Source organism: Esox lucius, chromosome 2 (assembly GCF_011004845.1).
Source record: "Esox lucius isolate fEsoLuc1 chromosome 2, fEsoLuc1.pri, whole genome shotgun sequence".
NCBI classification, from domain to species: domain Eukaryota; kingdom Metazoa; phylum Chordata; class Actinopteri; order Esociformes; family Esocidae; genus Esox; species Esox lucius.
Genome location: NC_047570.1, coordinates 2923468 through 2936350, shown reverse-complemented (window position 1 = coordinate 2936350; position 12883 = coordinate 2923468). Strand labels below are relative to the sequence as shown.

Sequence of the window (12883 nt, the reverse complement as noted above, 5' to 3'; positions counted from 1 at the left end):
GATTTTCTGGAGTTTTGTTTTAGATTCCGACCCTCACAGTTGAAATGTACCTTTGATAATTACAGACCTCTACATGCTTTGTAAGTAGGAAAATCTGCAAAATTGGCAGTGTATCAAATACTTGATCTCCCCACTGTATATATTTATATATATATATATATATATATATATATATATATATATATATATATATATATATATATACACTCACCTAAAGGATTATTAGGAACACCTGTTCAATTTCTCATTAATGCAATTATCTAATCAACCAATCACATGGCAGTTGCTTCAATGCATTTAGGGGTGTGGTCCTGGTCAAGACAATCTCCTGAACTCCAAACTTAATGTCAGAATGGGAAAGAAAGGTGATTTAAGCAATTTTGAGCGTGGCATGGTTGTTGGTGCCAGACGGGCCGGTCTGAGTATTTCACAATCTGCTCAGTTACTGGGATTTTCACAACCATTTCTAGGGTTTACTAAGAATGGTGTGAAAAGGGAAAAACATCCAGTATGCGGCAGTCCTGTGGGCGAAAATGCCTTGTTGATGCTAGAGGTCAGAGGAGAATGGGCTGAATGATTCAAGCTGATAGAAGAGCAACTTTGACTGAAATAACCACTCGTTACAACCGAGGTATGCATCAAAGCATTTGTGAAGCCACAACACGCACAACCTTGAGGCGGATGGGCTACAACAGCAGAAGACCCCACCGGGTACCACTCATCTCCACTACAAATAGGAAAAAAAGGCTACAATTTGCACGAGCTCACCAAAATTGGACAGTTGAAGACTGGAAGAATGTTGCCTGGTCTGATGAGTCTCGATTTCTGTTGAGACATTCAGATGGTAGAGTCAGAATTTGGCTTAACAGAATGAGAACATGGATCCATCACGCCTTGTTACCACTGTGCAGGCTGGTGGTGTTGGTGTAATGGTGTGGGGGATGTTTTCTTGGCACACTTTAGGCCCCTTAGTGCCAATTGGGCATCGTTTAAATGCCACAGCCTACCTGAGCATTGTTTCTGACCATGTCAATCCCTTTATGACCACCATGTACCCATCCTCTGATGGCTACTTCCAGCAGAATAATGCACCATGTCACAAAGCTCGAATCATTTCAAATTGGTTTCTTGAACATGACAATGAGTTCACTGTACTGAAATGGCCCTCACAGTCACCAGATCTCAACCCAATAGAGCATCTTTGGGATGTGGTGGAACGGGAGCTTTGTGACCTGGATGTGAATCCCACAAATGTCCATCAACTGCAAGATGCTATCCTATCAATATGGGCCAACATTTCTAAACAATGCTTTCAGCACCTTGTTGAATCAATGCCATGTAGAATTAAGGCAGTTCTGAAGGTGAAAGGGGGTCAAACACAGTATTTATGAGAGAGAGAGAGAGAGAGAGAGAGAGAGAGAGAGAGAGAGAGAGTGAGTGTGAGTGTGAGTGTGAGTGTGAGTGTGAGTGTGAGTGTGAGTGTGAGTGTGAGTGTGAGTGTGAGTGTGAGAGTGAGAGTGAGAGTGAGTGTGAGAGTGAGATTTTGTTGAAATCGTCAGTATATAGGGGAAATGAATGGCCATTTCACTTCCAAGGTTGAATATTCTTTAATGGGGCAAGCATAAACATGGTATTATGGAAAATATATGCTGTATACACATTTTCCTCTTGATCATTTCTGACTGCTGGGCCCCTGGGGGTCCACAACATAAACTAAATGAAACCAAATAAAAAACTATTTCAATATACAAATTCATTTCACAAATTTCATGGTTTTAACATACCTACAGAACATGTTTGGTAAAATCTCAACCCCAATAATAATCATATTTTCCATCCATATGCAAATAGCCTTTGTCTTTGCAAATCTCCCTATGAAAATAGCAGATTACCAGGTACTGAAAGTTTGGTGTTTTTAATCCTAGATCTGACAAGTAAAAAATAAGTTGCTGTGCTTTTGAGCAAGTTGCTTAACCCTAGGTGCTAATGTAAGTCACCTAAGTTATTTAAAATAAATAAAATGTACACAAGTGGTAATAAGGGCCTTTACTAACTACAAACTATTTAAAAATAAATGTCTATGGGTTACGGATACATATCATATCATTACTACTACAGTATCTAAAGGCAGTATTTAAGACTTCAGTTAAAGGGACTCTACCTGGGCACAATGAGTACAACATATTTGCTCTGTATACAAATACTAAAAAAGCTTTATAATACATTACAGCAAAGATCCAATGATAAAAAAATACAATGTTGCTAGATCACTGATGCGCAAAGATGGGCCAAGAAACAGCCTAATAGCCTAAACATTCCAATAACAGAAAAGTTCAATATTAAATACTTTTGCTAAATGACAAACTGAAGCCCAAGAGTTACACACTTGGATTTTTTCCTGGATGACCAGTAAAAAATCCTTCTACACTAGGGTTACACCAGGGGCCTCATTAATCAAGCATTGTACGTACAAATCTGTGCTTAAGCTGTCCATGCGTGCCATAATTTCTATGCAACATGTGGGTTTTATCAATATGTGATCTGTTTGCTTAAAAGATCACATTGATGCATTGCCCTTCGGTACATTTTACATAATCATCCCAATCCATGTGGTGCATCACAACAGAAATAACCATGCTGCATGGAGAGTTTGATTCTATCTACGATTAAAGTACATGTTTACTGAGATCCTAATGCCAGACATGCTGCATTGAATTGAGTCGCCAAAAAAGTAGTCAGATGCCAGATGTTTAAGTTTCCTGAACTTATGGTAGATAAATTATAAATGTTTAGAAAATCATTTATAAGGAAATTTCACCCTGAAATGTATACTAAGTACCATAAAAATGCCTCTATTTATTACTGGCTAGATATTTATTATTATTAAATTGACAACCAATGTAGTTTTTTCTATAATATAAATATTATGCTATAAAAGTATAATGAAAGTGTGTCGCTATCCCGTAAATCACAGGTGTCAAACCAGTTCCACCGAGGGCTGAGTGTCTGCACGTTTCCCCTCCTACCTTGTACTTGATGAATTATGTCATTAATTAGTTAGGATCTTCTCTCACCTATGGTTGAGCTGGTTTAGGTCTCAGTTGGGCCCCAAAAGAAAGGGAAAAGCAAAAACCGGCATCCCCTAGGGCCTCTGTGGAATCGGTTTGATTCCTTTGCCATAAAGCCTTGATCACACCTGCAGCGTTATGGGAAGTTCAATGGCTTGCATTATTGCAGTACAGAAGCAGTTGCAGAACGTTTGGCCTTGTGCATGCATTGGACTTATCCAACATATACTTCAAATTGTATGTGTGGAAGCTGGGCAGAAGTGCTAGCAAATGCTGAATATCAAAATTATGTTGCACTAGTAGAGCAAACCTTTTTAATAGAAATTGTCAACATATAACATTTTTAGAATTCATGAAGTACTACATTAATAGTACATATTTAAGAATATATTACTATTTCTCAATCAGTCACTTGCAAACACACTTACCAGGACAAACTATGTGGGATAGTTCTTACTAACTTGCATCATTTGTATTAATATTCATATTAATATTACACTCACTAACATTAACCTGCAAGTGTTTGAGGTTCCATTGAAAGTTATTCCCTCCTTTTTTTTTTACGCTGCATATGTAACATCTGTGGAGACTCAATGTATTTTGGGTAATTGCATAACTGTGCAAAATGTTCTGCAACCTTTCTGCTTTGATGCTGTAGGTGTGTATGCCGCATTGGATACTTAGCTGAAAGCTTAACATCAGTATCTTTTATGGTGGATTCATCTTGCAGATGAGTCGCACCAGTGCATAATGCACTCCAATGTAATGAATGGACTTCCATTGCAACATATATGGCTTGACACTTTCTGTCTGCACAAGGCCAAATGCCTGGGTATGTGTGCAAGATGAGTTCCAATTTCATCAGTTGCTAGCACTTCAGACGATTCCGCATAGAACAATTTGCAACTGCCTAGCAAGGCAAGTGCAGCGTTCCAGAGTTCATTGATAAAGTAGGTTTGATCTTAGCTTAACACCTACAGTGCACCTCAAACATTTATGCCTTGAACATTTATGAATGCATCATTGCGGTATTTACGCAAAAGAAGTTCAAATTTCACCTGTTGGTACCACTACCACAGCACATTGACACTGCAGGCACATTCAAGGCTTAAAGCTCTGAAATACTGGAAGTTCATTCATTTCTAATGCAATCGGTATGTTGCAGAGGCATTTGCTGAGTGTTCTGTGTTGCACACACATTTATTGAACATATGGATCATGCTGTATGCAGAAGTGGTACCAACAAGTTAAATTAGATGTTCTATTGCACACACTCCCCAGATGATGCCGATTGATGCATGCATACAAGTTTGAGGATTGACGCTATAGGTGTGAACAATATTTGTACATGTATGCAAAGCCATTACCCTGGGTACACACAGTACCAAGTGCTGGAATAACTGCTTCTCAAATATAGAATTTTTCCAATGCGTGAATTCAAAATGTACATTTTGTTTTTCCTTTGACAAAGGGCAGTCACCTTAAATTAAATGTTTAACTAAAACCATTGTTGAATTATTAGAACAGGCATAGATAATGGGAAATTGAATCAGAGGCTGATCCCCTGATGGAAGAGTTGTCATAAGCTGCATTCCAGATTGACTACAATCCAGCTCTTCACTAAGCTAACTCACTCCATATTGTGTAGTACCTTGACCTTGAGTGTTAGGTTTCATCTTTTTAAAACATGACCATTCGCTGTCTTACCTGTTTTGCAATCAGTACATCTATTATCAAGATAGCAATAATCTAATTGCATTAAGGATGGTACAGCTTAAATTAAGGCATTTTTAGACAATAAGATAAAGTACCAAAAATAAAACTATGCTAAAATAAGACTATACTAGCAAATATTTGACAAAGGCTAAGTGAACATGATTAGAAAACTACAAAAACGAAGTGAGTTATAATGTTTTTAGTGGGATAGGAAACAATGTAACGGCATTACTTGGAGATTCAATGTGGGAGCTTCCCTCACAACATGACACAATGGACCTTGAATGCTTTACAATTCTCTTGTCTACCCGGACCCTTCTGTGTCTCCTGTCTGTGGCCTTCGTTTAGACAGGGTGGAGACCTGCTCCAGCAACCTGGCCAGATTCTCATCCTCCTCCTCCCAGTCTTCTACCCTTTAGCAGCAGGCTTTCACATAAACCTGTCTGAAGCCTGGGCTATGGGCGCCGACTAAGTCCACGGGAGCCTGCAGGGGGAGTTTGGAGCACTGAGGGACGAAGGGGCGACGTGGGCAGTCAGGCTCTGCTCCTCCAGGAGGCTTTGCAGAGATGTGTTTGTAGCCTTTTGGACTTTCTCTGGTACAGCCACTGGGCTGAAGGAGTTTTCTGTACTTTCTGGTTTATGGACTGGCAAAGGAATGGCAGGTGGTCCAATACAAATGTGCTTATCACCCCCTGGTGGCTCATAAGGGGGTGGCCCAGCCCCAGTATGGGGTGGTCCAGCCCCAGTAGGGGGAGACCCATCAGGTGGCCCTAGAGCCTGGATTGTGTGGATGAGAATGGGTTCTGGAGATGGAGGAGGGGCTTCCTCCTCTTCCTCCCTGTTGAGGGCTTCCTTGTCCTTCCTGTCCACCTTAGAGGGGCTGCCGTCTCGGGAGATTATGTCTGGCTGGTGGGTGATGAGATCAAGACACAAATCCCGGGCTCCTGGTCGTTTGGTAGCCTGGTCTGTGGCGACTGGAGTGACCAGCAATGGCAGTTCCATACCCAGGTCCTTCCGTGGCAGCTCCTCAGGCTTGGCTAAAAATAAAACCCAAATGTATGATTGGTTGAGTCAAGGGAAAGTGTAGAGGTTGCATTTCAAACTGACTAAATATTCAGAGAGAACCTTTCAACAAGGTTTACTGCTTGTGGCTACACTAAACATTATCCCAAACCCCTTTCCTAATGCTGACCTTAACCTTTACTGAACCGTGACTTTAGCCAAACTGTTTTCAATTTAACTGCAAATGAGAGACTTCTGGGCTCGGAGGTTTGAATAAATCAATCATACCTCGTCAGATCTGTCTCAAAGACATCTTCCCAACTTCTCAATATTTAAATTTCTCTCCACAAGGTGGAGCCCATCGACAAGCCAAAGTGACTTGGTCTTTGAATATTCTACTTACATAGCTCCAGAAACAATTAAGAGACAACTGCACCTTTTTCTTTCCTTTCCAAAAAAGTTGAAAAGGAAGGTTTTGAATGAGGAACAGAAGCGTTAAATTTGCAGTGGTCTCTTCATTTTAACCCTTCTGTTCCTCACACAAAACCTTCCTTTCCAACTTTTTTGGAATGGAAAGAAAAAGGTGCAGTGGTCTCTTCCTTTTTTCCTGAGCTGTGTTATATTATTGTTCTTGTCAAACAGTACACAAATCAGCTAGGCAGTGTACCTGGGGGTGGGAGATCCAGCTTCATCTTGCGTAGTTCTGCCACTGAGGCCTGCAGCTGATCAATAATGACATCGTCGCTGTAGAAAAAAGAAAGGGCAATCTTCTCCTGGAGGAACTCCCTCAGGTCCTCCAGGTTCATTTTCAGTAGACGCTCTGACACATACAGAAAGGAAGTCAACACAATCTTATTCTGACATAAGGCATGGTTTAAAGCACATATTAATGTGATTATTTAGGATAGTTTGGTTGCATGCTTTGCAAGACAAAGGAAGTCTGAAATCATGGGACTTTGATAAATGCAAAAAAATCATTTCACTCCCTCTTAAAGGGATGATTGCGTGTCTAGTGTAAGTACATGTAACACATCCATAATGAAACGCAGATTATTGTATCCTAATAACTTGCATGATAGCTTATTTTTGACCTTAGGCCAATTAAGCAGAGTGAGGTTCTTACATGACTAATGTTATACTTGGCCTACTTCCATAGTCAGCTTTAATATAATGTTATATGTGTGTGTAAACATGCTTATTGACACTTCTTTATTGTAATAAAAATTAACAGCATAATAGCAACAGAGGTTTAAGGTATTATGCACTCCTTACTCTTGAACATTCTAAGAATGGTGTAGGACATGGCAGTAAGTATCTTCTCTCCTTCCAGAATGTAGATGTCCCACAGCCGGAGAGTAAGTGTGAATGGGGTCTGTAATGATTGGAGACAAAAAGGATTTCCCATTCTTATAATCAAATTATTCCATCATACAATTTGGTAAATGTTCTAAACATTGGTCTGTATATGCTATAGTGTATACAGCGAGGGAAAAATTTATTTGATTCCCTGCTGATTTTGTATGTTTCCACTGACAAAGAAATGATCAGTCTATAATTGTAATGGTAGGTTTATTTGAACAGGGAGAGACAGAGTGCTCCTAATCTCAGCTTGTTACCTGTATAAAAGACACCTGTCCACAAAAGCAATCAATCAATCAGATTCCAAACTCTCCACCATGGCCAAGACCAAAGAGCTGTCCAGGGATGTCAGGGAAGATTGTAGACCTACACAAGGCTGGAATGGGCTACAAGACCATCGCCAAGGAGCTTGGTGAGAAGGTGACAACAGTTGGTGCGATTATTCACAAATGGAAGAAACATAAAAGAACTGTCAATCTCCCTCCCTGTCAAGGTCCCCCTGCTCAAGAAAGCACATGTACAGGCCCGTCTGAAGTTTGCCAATGAACATCTGAATAATTCAGAGGAAAAAAGGTGAAAGTGTTGTGGTCAGATGAGACCAAAATCGAGCTCTTTGGCATCAACTCAACTCGCCGTGTTGGGAGGAGGAGGAATGTTGCCTATGACCCCAAGAACACCATCCCCGCCGTCAAACATGGAGGTGGAAACATTATGCTTTGGGGGTGTTTTTCTGCTAAGGGGACAGGACAACTTCACCGAATCAAAGGGACGATGAACGGGACCATGTACTGTCAATTCTTGGGTGAGAACCTCCTTCCCTCAGCCAGGGCATTGAAAATGGGTCATGGATGGGTATTCCAGCATGACAATGACACAAAACACACGGCCAAGGCAACAAAGGAGTGGCTCAAGAAGAAGCATATTAAGGTCCTGGAGTGGCCTTGCCAGACTCCAGACCTTAATCCCATAGAAACCTTAATGACTTGGAGAAGATCTGCAAAGAGGAGTGGGACAAAATCCCTCCTGAGATGTGTGCAAACCTGGTGGCCAACTACAAGAAACGTCTGACTTCTGTGATTGCCAACAAGGGTTTTGCCACCAAGTACTAAGTCATGTTTTGCAGAGGGGTTGAATACTTATTTCACTCATTAAAATGCAAATCAATTTATAACAATTTTGTCAGTGGGCAAACATACAACATCAGCAGGAGATCAAATATTTTTTTTCCTCACTGTATATAAAATGTTGACAAATAGTTGTACACAAGCACACTACTCCTGACCACTCTGCCCATCTTCAAGTTTAAACAACTTTTCTGTTTTAAACAATGTTAAATGAATTAGCATTCCAAATCATAGTCAGAAGTACAGCTCTGGAAAAAAATAAGAGACCACTGCACCTTTTTCTTTCCTTCCCAAAAAAGTTGAAAAGGAAGGTTTTGAGTAAAGAACAGAAGAGTTTAATTTGCAGTGGTCTCTTAATTTTAACCCTTCTGTTCCTCACTCAAATCCTTCCTTTACGACTTTTTTGGAAAGGAAATGAAAAGGTGCAATGGTCTCTTAATTCTTTCTGGAGCTGTATGTGGAAGATTTAGAGTGGGTCCTTGCAAGACCCATAAAAAATATTGCTTAGCTACTTATGGGTATCATCTCAAAAGATTATCAATCATTCACATAATTAGTTGAAAGTGATGACTCCGATTCTTTGATTGTTTGCATCTCTCCCACTCTCTGCCCACTCCAACCACCACCAACCCCCCCTCCCCCCCACCCCTGTCCCGTGATGCAGTTAAAGGCCTGGTGGCATTCCTCCCAGCCCACCACAGCCCCAGGCCCGGCCCACAGTTCCAGTGCCATCTCCATGATGGACTGAGAAGCGCTGACAGCAGCATGTCTTTCTCCAAACCACCAGCGCCACAGGATTGTTTTTATGAAATAATTCAAGTACACGGCATAGTTATTAAGCCTTGTGATTATGTGACCCCAGTAGGAAGTTAACAACGCTAATAAATGCTGACATGACTTTTCCCTTAAGTTGGTCCTGCTTGGAGTTGTCATTGTGTTAGATAAGCATAACATTAATAAAATGTGTCTATTTTAAGTTTTCTGCTGAATATCATCAATTGGTAACTTGTTTGACAGCTTAATGCTAAAATGTGTTTAACATGCAGGACATTTTTTTAGAGTAAACCCTGATTGTACTGTTTACGGCACAGTTTTTCATGGACATTGGAAAACTGTGCCGTAAACATTCCATCTCACCCGATCAATGAAACACTGCAAAAACCATTTGGTGCTGTAGATCCCACAGGTCATCTGTTCCCTGTCCTAGAGAGTCCAAGATGGGTGCAAGAGATGAATGGAGATGAGGATGCAGGGAAAAACAAAGTAAACATAAAGAGAGCAAGACAGAGAGGGAAAAGGTTAGAAACATCAGTTCTTCACTTAGAAATGTATAGGTACAGTGGCTCTCAAAATCATTCACCCCCTTGGACTTTTCCACATTTTATTGTTTGACAACACAAAATGTAAATTAATATATTAGGGTGTTATTGCCACTGATCAACACAAAGTCCATAATGTTGAAAGTGAACAGATTTATTTTTCTAAATTAGAAATTCAAATCAGAATATAATTGATTCTACTAGTATTCAACCCCGTTAGTGAATATTTAGTAGAGGCAACTTTGAAAGCAATTACAGCCATGAGTCTTTTTGGATAAGTGTGTACAGGCTTTTCACACTTGGAGACACAATTTTCTTTACTCTTTTTTCTTAGCAAAATTGCTCAAGCTCTGTCAAATTGGATAGAGACCTTCAGAGAACAGCAATTTCCAACTCAATAGTATTGAGGCTTCGGACTGAGCTACACCAGGACATATTTTGTTTTCAAGCCACTCTAGTGTGGCTTTGGCTGCCTGTTTGGGGTCATTGTCCTGCTGGAAGATACATTTTCTCCCAAGTCCCAGATCTCTTGCAGACTTAACACAGGACTTTTTACAGGATTTCTCTACATTGTTGCATTCATTTAGCTTTCTATCTTCACAAATTATTTGGGTCCTCACACAAAGAAGCATCCCCATAGCATGATGCTCCCAACATGGTAGGCATGGTGTTCTCAGGTTGATGTCTGCCCTTAGGCTTGCACCACTGCCTAGCGTTGAGGCCAAAAAGCTCTGTCAGACCACAGAATCTTCTTCCATTTGGTCTCAGAGTCACACACAAATCAAATCTTGGCTCAGCCTCTGCCAAGGCTTGATGACTTTCTGCCACTCTCCCATAAAGGCCACTTTTGTGAAGCACCACTTTTCTGTTGCAGAATGCAACTCAGCCGTGGAAAACTATACTTCCTTTAGAGTTTTTATAGGCATCTTGGTGGCCTCCTTCCCCTTCAGTAAAATAATTTGTGTTATTTTATACAATAATTTGTGTTAATTTGTGCTATTCTCTCAATTTTTTATAATGGTCTATACATTGCTCCGGGCCATATTCAATTCCTTATATCATGCCACTTATTTGTGCTTTTAATTATCCTTATTCTGGATTTGCTTTGAATGTTCTTTTGTCTCCATTGTAAGATACCATTGTAAGTCTCCATTGTTCGTACAGTGGGGCAAAAAAGTATTTAGTCAGCCACCAATTGTGCAAGTTCTCCCACTTAAAAAGATGAGAGAGGCCTGTAATTCTCATCAAAGGTACACATCAACTATGAGAGACAAAATGAGAAAGAAAATCCAGAAAATCACACAAGATGTTTTATGAATATATTGGTAAATTATGGTGGAAGATCGAGGGAGATTATCAGTGGTCTTGTATGTCTTCCATTTTCTTATAATTGCTCCCACTGTTGATTTCTTCACACCAAGCTGCTTAACTATTGCAGATTCAGTCTTCCCAGCCTGGTGCAGGTCTACAATTTTTTTTCTGGTGTCCTTTGACAGCTCTTTGGTCTTGGCCATAGTGGAGTTTGGAGTGTGACTGTTTGAGGTTGTGGATAGGTGTCTTTTATACTGATAACAAGTTCAAACCGGTCCCAATGAATTCATAAAAAATCCTACAATGAGACTTTTTTTCTCATTTTGTCTCTCATAGTTGAAGTGTACCTGTGATGAAAATTACAGGTCTCTCACATCTTTTTAAGTAGGAGAACTTGCACAATTGGTGGCTGACTAAATACTTTTTTGCCCCACTGTATAGTGGTGAAATAATGATTGCGTACCCGGTCATCAAGGAGACAGTAATTAAATTATTTATTGCAGCATTCGGTAGTCTATTGTTCATGATCTTACAGACTCAATCTCAAAGAAACTTACGGTCGTCCTCTACTTTATAGACATCGCAATCCAGAATACACAACACAGTACTGTAAGCCCATTACCTAATTACTGTCGTGCTTTGACTGAACACAACTTCATGTGTATGAATAAACGGATGTTCTGTTGTAATCTAAACAAAACAAGCATACATTCATATAATTCTACACCATGTCTACACCAAATCCTAAGTAAATCCATTTTGATTTCATGTTGAAACACAAAATATGTAAAAGTCCAATAGGGTGAATCATTTATAGAGCCAATTTATGCACCTAACGACAATAGCATTGCTCTCAGTTTCTATTTCTTTATTAATATAATAAAACAAAATAATACTATTATAATCTTTATATATATATGTGTGTGCATATTTGTGTGCACACATGAGTATGAGTGTGTATGTACTTTTGTTTGTGTGTGAGGGTGTGAAGTCAACCTAAACGATGATCTCACCAGATGTTTTTTCAGCTTAGGGAGAAGTTTGGAGAGAATCTTATCGTGGTGTGTCTGGAAGCGCTGCAGTTTGGGAAACCCCGGAGTAAAGAAGCCTTACGGGGAGAAAGAGGGTGTGTTCAAATTGCTCCATAACATTTTGATGCATATCTTGCCAAGCTGTTTTTAATCTAATCACACCAGTCATACAACCAGGAGGAAATCACCAGCACACCCACTCCAGGAGAACACATTCCCCGGTTAACATCCGTGACATCTGATTTGTAGAATGTGTTAAGGATATTTGATTGGCCACCTCACCATGCATAGCATGCTGTTGATTGGTCAGCAGCTGCGACAGGGCCCAGAAGGCGTCTTCCTCATTCATGTACATCAACAACAAGGCAGCGACCTGGCTCATGCCCTGGCAGTAGCTCACCTCCTATAGGGTCAGAAATCAAACTAGTTCTCATTGATTACCAGTCATAGTTTCTCCTGCTGTATTCATTTTCAAATAACCATATAGGTCAGAATCCTAATGCAAGACTAAAAATATTTATAAACAACATAAATAACATAGGTGACACAAATAACACAAATAATTTTACTGATTTACTAAATTCAAAATACATAACATTTATAAATATTTAGGTTCCACCTTCATTTTTTTTCATTAGTTTCTTAACCTAAGATTTGTAAATACCTGATAAAGCAGAGTTGTAATTTTTTTTTTACCGTGACAACAAACACAAACTCACCGTGTTGTAGACTGAGTAAGCAGACAGCACATGGAATAAAGACTGCTGCCTGTAAAGCCGCACAGGAGAGGCCAGTCACATGCAAGGACACATTAGTTGCCATATTCAGAATTATTGAGATTTCTTTTGTTGAGACATTCACATTTTTGTCATTCACCAGTGTTAGTTTACAGTATTGGGTGCATAAATTATTTCATTTGACCCCAGTTGCAATCAAACCCAGGACCCTGGTAT

The 12883-nt window shown here is 39.9% G+C and overlaps 1 protein-coding gene across 1 annotated transcript in view; it reads right to left on the bottom strand.

Annotated features, from left to right (window-relative positions):
- Positions 1-1588: 1588 nt before the first annotated feature.
- The window catches only part of si:ch211-288d18.1 (USP6 N-terminal-like protein), a 57276-nt gene continuing 45981 nt past the window's right edge, over positions 1589-12883 (bottom strand). Inside the window, exons 8-14 of the mRNA XM_013131961.4 lie at positions 12650-12698; positions 12213-12333; positions 11913-12007; positions 9407-9472; positions 7059-7158; positions 6454-6606; positions 1589-5821 (exon numbers count right to left, since the gene is read on the bottom strand). Of these exons, the coding sequence (XP_012987415.2) occupies positions 5253-5821; positions 6454-6606; positions 7059-7158; positions 9407-9472; positions 11913-12007; positions 12213-12333; positions 12650-12698 (1153 nt within the window). The 3' untranslated portion in view covers positions 1589-5252. The remainder of the gene's footprint in view (positions 5822-6453; positions 6607-7058; positions 7159-9406; positions 9473-11912; positions 12008-12212; positions 12334-12649; positions 12699-12883) is intronic.